This window comes from Leptonychotes weddellii, chromosome 4 (assembly GCF_054177405.1).
Source record: "Leptonychotes weddellii isolate Sample4059 chromosome 4, ASM5417740v2, whole genome shotgun sequence".
Classification (NCBI taxonomy): Eukaryota; Metazoa; Chordata; class Mammalia; order Carnivora; family Phocidae; genus Leptonychotes; species Leptonychotes weddellii.
Genome location: NC_138372.1, coordinates 133,210,268 through 133,220,981, shown reverse-complemented (window position 1 = coordinate 133,220,981; position 10,714 = coordinate 133,210,268). Strand labels below are relative to the sequence as shown.

General features: G+C 39.8%; 1 protein-coding gene across 5 annotated transcripts in view; it reads left to right on the top strand.

Annotated features, from left to right (window-relative positions):
* Positions 1-1,026: 1,026 nt before the first annotated feature.
* The window catches only part of RAD54B (RAD54 homolog B), an 85,866-nt gene continuing 76,178 nt past the window's right edge, over positions 1,027-10,714 (top strand). For 2 of the 5 annotated variants that reach the window (XM_081816251.1, XM_006729757.3), the window contains exons 1-2: positions 1,027-1,164; positions 1,980-2,130. In XM_081816251.1, the coding sequence (XP_081672377.1) occupies positions 1,996-2,130 (135 nt within the window). In that variant the 5' untranslated portion in view covers positions 1,027-1,164; positions 1,980-1,995. Of the gene's footprint in view, positions 1,165-1,398; positions 1,657-1,979; positions 2,131-10,714 lie in introns of those variants that run through there. The other 3 variants (XM_081816250.1, XM_081816252.1, XM_081816256.1) reach the window with 3 other exon arrangements.

Genomic DNA, 10,714 nt, shown 5'->3' with positions numbered 1-10,714 from the left:
CTAAGTGTTTTGTTTAAACTGGAATATTTTTATAGGTAATACAGGCAGTGACCTGGTTTGGAGATACTTTTTTTTTTAAATATAGATTTTATTTACTTATTTGAGAGTGAGAGAGAGCGAACATGAGTGGGGAGGAAGGGGCAGAGGGACAGAGAGAGGAAGAAGGAGACTCCCCACTGAGCAGGGAGCCCACAGGGGGCTGGATGCCAGGTCTCTGAGATCATGATCTTAGCTGAAGCCAAGAGTCAAAGAGGCTTAAGCAACTGAGTCACCAAGGTGCCCCTGGAGATTATTTTACATTAAAAAGCCTATGACCTATATATTTCTCTGCCTTGTCACTGCATTAAAAGGTGTCAGACCACTTCTAAAACGTTAGTTTGCCTATTTGTGCCAAGTACTTTATTTATTTTTAAAGTGTGCCAGGTGCTGGGCGCCTGGGTGGCTCAGTCATTAAGCGTCTGCCTTCGGCTGAGGTCATGATCCCAGGGTCCTGGGATCGAGTCCCACATCGGGCTCCCTGCTCAGCGGGAGGCCGGCTTCTCCCTCTCCCACTCCCCCTGCTTGTGTTCCTGCTCTCGCTCTCTCTCTGTCAAATAAATAAATAAAATCTTTAAAAAAAAAAAAAAGTGTGCCAGGTACTTTAAAGGCCTATATTATTTTAACAACGTTGTAAAGTCACTTCATTCCTAAATTGCTGCATAATTTAAGAACTTTATGGTAAAGTATATTTGCATACTATTTTTCCAAGCACATAGTATTATGCAGACCATCTAACTGCCTAAACACATCCATGTAGATGTTCTTAGATTTAAGAAGTATGCGTCGTCTGTTCTAAAATGAGGTCTGTATCAGCACCTACAGCATGTGACAGTAGGCAATCAATCAATAAAAAACAAATATTTTTCCAAGTAAATATTTTTTAATTGAACCATAAATCTGAAACTACAAATGCTTAAAGGGAAACGCAAAGAGACATGCGCAATTAAGTTCATCCAATCAGAGTCAGGCTGAAGGAGGCGCAGCCGCAGAAAGGTAGTGCGCACGCTCGGCTAGCTTGTCCGCTATAGGCTGCGCCGAGGCGGGAGCCTTAACCTCCGTTGAAGAGGTTTCTGTCTACCCGAATTCTTTCTCGGATGACGCCCGACTTCTGTCGGATCTTTAACGGTACGTTCTTGGAGGGGAAATCTTGTGGGGCTGAGGCAGCCTGTGGGCTCGTGCGGGACAAAGTGGGGAGAGGCGCCGAAGCCGGCCTCCGGGGGGAGGGAAGGAAGGAGGTGGAGCAGGGAAGGAAGGCGGTGGAGCGGCCGGGGGAAGGCGTGGGGGGGTGGGGGGCGGGTGCTGAAGTGTGAGGGACGGCCTCGCTGTTGGCCACGGGGTGGGCTGGTGCGGAGGCTGGCGGTAGCGGTGCGTTTGTGGTGGGAAGGTCCCAGGGAGAGGCGACTGTGGGCGGTGGTCTCTCAGCGGTCCGCCAGCTTTCCTTCTGCGGTGCTTGGGTTTATTTCCACCAGGACTAATCTATGTTAGCCTGCACGGTATTTGCCGGTTAATTAATAGACGATGTCTGTGGACACTTTTAACGGGGCCACAAAGTCAAAGGAGCGACTTAAGTCACGAAGTGTAACTGCTCCTTAACGGTAGTAGGAAGCCGAAAACCAGGTCTGTTGCTGTTCTTGGCTGTTCTTGCTCCTAGAGGTTTAATGGTTGCACCCTTCAAAGACTACTTTATCATTATCTAATCTATAGTATTATCAAAATCCATATGCTCAAGTTTACACCATTCAATTTAAGTCTTCGATTCTTTTCAGTAACCCTTTGTGATGAAAATAAAATATCCCTAGCTGTGAAACTTGTTTTCCAAGGTTTTTTACACGTTTATTCTGTTACATTTTTAAAGATATGGTTGTAGTGATGATCTATTTTCATGTTTGGAGTTAATTCTATCAGATTCATGGATGATTTCTGTTTTGGGTATTTTTTAGGTCAGCATTGCTGAATATGAGACGATCTGCAGCACCAAGTCAGTTGCAGGGGAATCCCTTCAAAAAACTAAAATTTATACCACCAGGGAGAAGTAATCCAAGTCCAAATGAAGAGAATACAAAGATGAGTCCAGACGTAAAATTATTTGAGGTAAAAAACAAAACAAAACAAAAAAAAAAACATAGAGAAGGATGCATTTTTTTTTTAAACATTTCATTTAAAAAGTTAACAACACTTACTGCCTGAAGGAATTTTTAGTATCTTTGATAAAGTCTTCCAAAAACTTCAGAGTAATGATTACATAATTTTTTTTTTCTTTTTCAAGGAATGACTTGCAGTTGGCTCTATAGGATAAACTTCTGTTAACAGTAAAAAATACCTCTGTGAGGGAGAGGGTGGATATTCTTGTAAAAATAAATTATTCTCATCAGTATTCTTTTTAAAGTTACCACATAAATGAAAACTTAGATAAGGGGCACCTGGCTTCCTCAGTTGGAAGAGCATGCGACTCTTGATCTAGGGTTATGAGTTCAAGCCCCACCGTGGGTGTAGAGATTACTTAAAAAAAATCTTGTGGATGGAACTAGAGGGTATTATGGTAAGCAAAATAAGTCAGCTAGAGAAAGACAAAATATCATGATTTCACTCACATGTGGAATTTAAGAAACAAAACAGATGAACATAGGGAAAGGGAAGGAAAAATAAGATAAAAACAGAGAGGGAGGCAAACCATAAGAGACTCTTAACTATAGGGAACAAACTGAGGGTTGCTGGAGGGGAGATGGGTGGAGGGATGAGGTAATTGGGTGCTGGGCATTAAGGAGGGTACTTGATGTAATGAGCACTGGGTGTTATATGCATCTGATGAATCACTAAATTCTACCCTTGAAAGTAATAATACAGTATATGTTAACTAAATTGAATTTAAATAAAACATTTAAGAAAATGAAATCTTAAAAAAAGAAACTTTAGATAAGGTGATTTAAGGAGTAAACACGTAAGTAATAATCTGTATAACAATTCTGGACATTCCTTTTTTTTTTTTTAAGATTTTATTTTATTTTTTAAATAATCTCTACACCCAGTGTGGGGCTCGAACTCACAACCCCGAGATCAAGAGTCTCATGCTCCACTGACTGAGCCAGCCAGGTTGCCCCCATTTCCTTACATTTTTATCTATAAAAAGTAAATGCTTAAAGCAGTACCTCACCTCCATTTTTTTTTTTTTTTAAAGTAAACTCTGTGTCCAATGTGAGGCTTGAATTCATGAACTCTTGAGATGAAGAGTCGCATGCTCTACCGACGGAGCTAGCCAGGTGCCCCTAAAGCAGTCTTGATTTTTTACTACTAAGAGAAAGGATTGTTTTTGGTCTTATGTCTAAGACCAAAGGTCTTATTTATATAGATAGTATATAAAGGTGTATAAAATGGGCAGTCCACATTTCCTGCTGCTGTACAGTTTTCTGATCCATTCATGGTATGGGGATTAAAGTCTACAAATTCTTTTTTTTTATTTATTTTTTTTTTAAAGATTTTATTTATTTATATGACAGAGAGAGACAGCGAGAACAGGAACACAAGCAGGGGGAGCGGGAGAGGGAGAAGCAGGCTTCCCGCTGAGCAGGGAGCCTGATGTGGGACTCGATCCCAGGACCCCGGGATCATGACCTGAGCCGAAGGCAGACGCTTAACGACCGAGCCACCCAGGTGCCCTACAAATTCTTTTTCCCTCTCCTTTTTGGTTGTTGTAGTTGACATACAATATTATATTAATTTCTGGTATACAACACACAGTGATCTGACAATTACATACGGTATGTCATGCTTATGATATTAAGTGTAGTCACCATCTGTCACCAGATTTTTTTCCTTTTTTTATTGTGGTAAAAAATATATAACATAAAATTTGCTATTTACCATTTTTAAGTTTGCAAAATAAGTGACTTTAATTATACTCACGCTATTGTGCAACGATCACCACTGTTTTCAGTTGGAAACTTTTTCATTACCTCAAACTCTGTAACCACCATTAAGCAGTAATTCTCAATTCCCTCCTTCACCCACTCCCTTGTAACTACTACTGTACTTTCTATCTTCATAAATTTGACTTCTAGTTACCTCGTATAAGTGGAATCAGACAATATTTGCCCTTTTGTTTCTGGCTTATTTCACTTAGCATAATATTTTCAAGGGTCATCTGTGTTGTAGCATGAGTCAGAACTTCATGACTTTGTATGGTTGAATAACATGCATTTGTATGTATACACCACAGTTTGTTTATCCATTCACTTTTTTGATGGATACTTGGGTTGTTTTCACTTTCTGGCTGTTGTGAATAATGCTGCTATGAACACAGGCATGCAAGTTTCTATTTGAGTCCCTGTGTTCATTTTTCTAGGACTGGAATTGCTGGGTCATATGGTAATTCTACGTTTAACTTTTTGAAGAACTACCAAAATGTTTTTGACAACTGCTGCTGCACTGTTTTACATTCCCACCAGCAATGTGTGAGGGTTCCAGTTTCTCCACGTCCTCAGCAACACTTATTATTTTCTATTTTGTTTTGTTTTGATTGTAGATATCCTAGTAGGTGTGATTGGTTTTTCATTGTGGTTTTGATTTCCATTTCTTTTATGAATAGTGATGAGCATCCTTTCATGTGCTTATTGGCTGTTTGTATCTTTGGAGAAATATCTATTCAAGTTCTTTGCCTGGTTTTTAATGGATCGTTTTATTATTTATTTATTTATTAAAATATTTTATTTATTTATTTGACAGGGACAGACAGTGAGAGAGGGAACACAAGCAGGGGGAGTAGGAGAGGGAGAAGCAGGCTTCGTGCTGAGCAGGGAGCCCGATGCGGGGCTCCATCCCAGGACCCTGGGACCATGACCTGAGCCAAAGGCAGACACTTAACGACTGAGCCACCCAGGCACCCCTTTAATGGATTGTTTTATTGATTGTTTTTTTGTTGTTAAAAAGGTCTACTAGTTTTTATTTATTCATTTATTTTTAAAGATTTTATTTATTCATTTGAGACAGATACAGAGAGAGAGAGAGAGCATGAGCAGGGAGAGAGGCAGAGGGAGAAGGAGAAGCAGGCTCCCTGCTGAGCCAGGAGCCCGATGTGGGGCTCGATGTGGGGCTCGATCCCAGGACCCTGGGGTCATGACCTGAGCCGAAGGCGGATGCTTAACCATCTGAGCCACCCAGGCGCCCCAGAAAGGTCTACTAGTTTTTAACTCTGCTTTTTTTGGTCTGCATGTGTTTCTTTTATCCTACATTTCTTTAGAATTCTGGCCACAATGTAAGAAGAAAACACAGGTTTCTGTTTTTTTTTTCCCCAAAAGATTTTTTATTTACTTATTTGACAGAGAGAGACATAGTGAGAGAGGGAACACAAGCAGGGGGAGTGGGAGAGGGAGAAGCAGGCTTCCCTCAGAGCAGGGAGCCTGATGCGGAGCTCGATCCCAGGACCGTGGGATCATGACCTGAGCTGAAGGCAGACTCATAACGACTGAGCCTCCCAGGTGCCCCTTATTTTTTTTTAAAGATTTTATTTATTTAATTGTCAGAGAGCGAGAGTGTGCATGCACACAAGCCCGGGGAGCCGCAGGCAGAGGGAGAAGCAGGCTCCCCACTGAGCAAATAGCTCGATGCGGGGCTCTATCCCAGGACCCTGGGATCATGACCTGAGCCGAAGGCAGGTACTTTACTGACTGAACCACCCAGGCGTCCCAAGGTTTCTTTTTTTAAAAGCAGCTTTAATTAGATACAATTCACATACCATACAAATCATATACTATATTCACAGTTTTGCAGTGATCACCAAGATCCATTTTAGAACATTTTCATCACTCCAGAAAGAAACCTCATATATATTAACCAGTTGATCTCCATTTTTCTCCAAATCTGTCAGCGCTTTGCAACCACGAATCTTTTTTTCTGTCTCTGTAGATTTGCCTATTAGGGACATTTCATATAAATAGAATCATACATTCATCATACTTGTAGCTTTTTGTGACTGGCTTTTTCCAGTTAGCATAATGTATTCAAGGCTCACCCATGTATCAATAATTTATTTCTTTTTATTGCCAAATTTATTAGTTTTCTATTGCTGCTATAACAAGTTATCGCAAGTTTAGTGGCTTAAAAGAACACAAATCTATTACAGTTCTGTAGGTCAGAAGTCCAAAACAGGTTTCACTGGGCTAAGATCAAGGTGTTGCCATAGAAAACCTGAGAGACTCCATGAAAAATTGCTAGAACTGATACATGAATTCAGCAAAGTTGCAGAATATAAAATCAATGTACGGAAATCTGTTGCATTTCTATACACCAATAATGAAGTAGCAGAAAGAGAAATCAGGGAATCGATCCTATTTACAATTGCACCAAAAACCATAAGATACCTAGGAATAAACCTAATCAAAGAGGTAAAAGATCTCTGAAAACTATAGCACACTTTTGAAAGAAATTGAAGACACAAAGAAATGGAAAAATATTCCATACTTACGGATTGGAGGAACAAATATTGTTAAAATAATGTCTATTCTCCCTACACATTCAGCGCAATTCCTATCAAAATAGCACCATCATTTTTCACAGTTAGAACAAACAGTTCTAAAATTTGTATGGAGCTAGAAAAGAGCCTGAATAGCCAAAGTAATGTTGAAAAAGAAAACCAAAGTTGTAGGCATCACAATTCTGGACCTCAAACTGTATTACAAAGCTGTAATCATCAAGACAGTATGGTATTGGCACAAAAACAGACTCATAGATCAGTGGAACAGAATAGAGAACCCAGAAATGGACCCACAACTCTATGGTCAACTAATCTTCAACAAAGCAGGAAAGAATATCCATTGGAAAAAAGACTTTCACAAATGGTATTGGGAAAACTGGACCATTTTCTTACATCATACACAAACATAAATTAAAGATGGATGAAAGACCTAAATGTGAGACAGGAATTCATCAAAATTCTAGAGGAGAACATGGGCAGCAACCTCTTTGACTTCTGCCATAGCAACTTCTTACTAGACACATGTCCAGAAGCAAGGGAAATAAAAGCAAAAATGAGCTATTGGGACTTTATCAAAATGAAAAGCTTCTGCACAGCAAAGGAAATAAACTAAAAGGCAGCCTATGGAATGGGAGAAGATATTTGCAAAAGATGTTGGCAGGGCTGCATTTATTTCTGGAGGTTTTAGGGGAGAATCTGTTTGCTTTTCCTTTTCTAGGTTCGATAGGCCACTTGCATTTTTTTTGCCCTTCTTTGATTTTCAAAGCCAGCAATGACAGTTTCAGTTGCCATGTTACTATGTTTCTGGTTCTCTGAAACTGGGAATGATTTGATTAGATTGGGTTGACTTGGGTAAGCCAGGACAATCTCTCCATTTCAGGAGAGATTACTTTAAGCACATCTTAATCACATCTACAAAATTCTTTTGCCTTGTAACATATTCACAGATTCTGGGGATTAGTATAGACATCTTTGGGAAGCATTATTCTGCCTACCCTACTGTATAATATATTAATATACCACATTTTATTAATCCATCAGTTGAAAGGCATTTGGATTGTTTCCATTTTTCAAATTATGAGTTATTAATAATGCTTGTGAACATTTGTGTACAAGTTTTTGTGTAGACATGTGTTTTCATTTTTCTTGGGTATATTCCTAGGTATGGAATTGCTGGATCATATGATAACTCTTGTGTTTAACCTTTCATTAGTGAACTGCCAGACTCTTCCAAGGTGGCTGCAGTATTTTTGTTCCCACCATCAATGTATGAGGGTTTCAGTTTCTCCACATCCTTGTCAACATTTATTATTATGTTTTTGATTGTAGCCATACTGGTGGTTGAAGTAGTATCTTATTTGTGGTTTTGATTTGTATGTCACTGGTGGATAATATTGTTGAGCATCTTTACATGTGCTTATTGGCCATTTGTATATCTTCTTTGGACTATTCAGATCATTTGACCTTTATGTGTGTTTTTTAAAAGATTTTGTTTATTTTAGAGAGGGGGGAGGGGCAGAGGGGGAGAGAGAGAGAGAGAGAGAGACTTTCCAGCAGACTCCATGCTGAGCACAGAGCCCAACGTGGGGCTCGATCCCAGGACCCTGAGATCATGACCTGAGCCGAAATCAAGAGTTGGATGTTTAACTGACTGAACCACCCAGGTGCCCCCAGATCCTTTGACCTTTGTAAAATTGTATTATTTGATTTTTGTTATAGAGTTGTAAGAGTTTTTTTTTTAAGATTTTTTTAAAAATTTAATTTTAATTGAATTTAATTTTTATTTTTTATTAATCCCTACACCTACCATGGGGCTTGAATTCACAACCCTGAGATCATGAGTCCCATACTCCATTAACTGAGCCAACCAGGCACCCTAAGAGTGTTATTTAAAAAAATATATTCTAGATACAGGTCCCTTATCAGTTATATTATTTGCAGATATTTTCTCCCCTTCTGTTGGTTATTCACTTTCTTGATAGTATCATTTGCAGCACAGAAGTTTTAAATTTGATTAAATCCGATTTATCTAATTTTTTTGGTGTTGGTACTTATGATTTTGGTATTATATCTAAGAAGGTCAGGAAAAGTTACTCCTGTATTTTATTTTATTAATTAATTTGTTTTTTAGAGAGGGAGGGGTGAAGGGCAGAGAGAATCTTAAGCAGACTGCACTCCCAGACATGGGACTTGATCTCATGACCCTGAGATCATGACCTGAGCTGAAACCAAGAGTCGGATGCTTAACCAACTGAGCCACCCAAGCACCCCTGTATTTTCTTTAAAAAAAAAAAAATTTGTTTTTTGGGGTGCCTGGCTGGCTCAGTCAGTAGAGCATGTGATTCTTGATCTCAGGGTCGTGAGTTTGAGCCCCATGTTGGGTGTAGAGATTACTTAGAAATAAAATCTTAAGAAAAAAAAACTAATTTGTTTTTTATTGAGGTGTGATTGACATACAGCATTATATTCAGGTGTATGACATAATGGTTTGATATTTGTAGATATTGTGAAATGATCACCGTGGTAAGTATAGTTATCATCTGTCACTGTACATAGTTACAGAATTTTTTCCCTTGTCTCCTGTATTCTAAGAGTTTTGTAGTTTTATTTTTATTTTATTTTTTTAAAGATTTTATTCATTTATTTGCCAGAGAGAGAGAGCATGCGCACAAGCAGGGGCAGTGGCAGGTAGGGGGAGAAGTAGGCTCCCCACTGAGCAGGGAGCCCCATGCAGGACTCGATCCCAGGACCCTGGGATCATGACCTGAGCTGAAGGCAGACGCTTAACCAACTGAGCCACCCAGGCGTCCCATGAGTTTTGTAGTTTTAGTTCTTACATTTGAATCTGTGTCCCATTTTTTAGTTCATTTTTGTGTGTGGTGTGAGGTAGTGGTCCAATTTCATTCTTTTGTACATGGATAGCTTGTTGTTCCAGGATGTTAAGACTCTTCTTTACCCATTAATCATTTTGACACTCTGGTCTTAAGGTTTATTTTTTTGATGTAAGGACTAATTTGAGACCAAATTCATTGATTTACTCTTTTCTTCTTTTAATTCTACTAGGAAACTAAAGTTATTTTTAAAAACTAGGCATTTTTGAAATTGTACAGCTGTTTTAAGCAAGGCAACATGAGAAGCCTTAGCAGTTCACTCTCCCTTCTCCTTAGTCTGTTCCATTCCTAAATTTTTGTTCTGAAGTTATTTCTCATCTTAGATGAAAATAGTATTGTTTTCGTAACTTCAGGGGTTTTTATTTATTTTTTATTAAGATTTTATTTATTTATTTGACAGAGAGAGAGATAGCGAGAGCAGGAACACAAGCAGGGGGAGTGGGAGAGGGAGAAGCAGGCTTCCCGCCGAGCAGGGAGCCCGATGCGGGGCTCGATCCCAGGACCCTGGGATCATGACCTGAGCCGAAGGCAGACGCTTAACGACTGAGCCACCCAGGCGCCCCCTTCAGGGGTTTTTATTTGTTTGGTCTGATAAATACAAAATCTGGAACAAATCGAGTGTCAAAATAAATATGCTGATTGGTAGTAATTCATTGAATTATACAGGAGTCTGAATCTATACTAATATAAGTAAAATATATAAGGAGAAGAGTAAGCTGTTTCTTAAAGTGGAATGCTAAATCATAATAATAGAAGTGGTGTTAGAAAAGGTAGTGGAGGGGCGCCTGGGTGGCTCAGTCGGTTGAGCGACTGCCTTCGGCTCAGGTCATGATCCTGGGGTCCCGGGATCGAGTCCCACATCGGGCTCCCTGCTCGGCGGGGAGTCTGCTTCTCCCTCTGACCCTCCCCCGTCTCATGTGCTCTCTCTCTCTCTCATTAAAAAAAAAAAAAAAGAAAAGGTAGTGGATGCCGTAAGTTGCTAAGAAGTAGATCTTAAAAGTTCTCATCACAAGAAAAAAAATTCTGTAACTATGTATGGTGATGGATTTAACTAGACTTATTGTGGTGATCAGTTTGCAGTATATACAAATACTGAATCATTACTGTTGTACACCTGAAACTAATGTTTTATGTCAATTAAACCTCAACTAAAAAGTGGGGTGCCTGGGTGGCTCAGTTGGTTGGGCAGCTGCCTTCGGCTCAGGTCATGATCCTGGAGTTCCAGGATCGAGTCCCGCATCGGGCTCCCTGCTCGGCAGGGAGTCTGCTTCTCCCTCTGACCCTCCCCCCCTCATGCTCTCTCTATCTCATTCTCTCT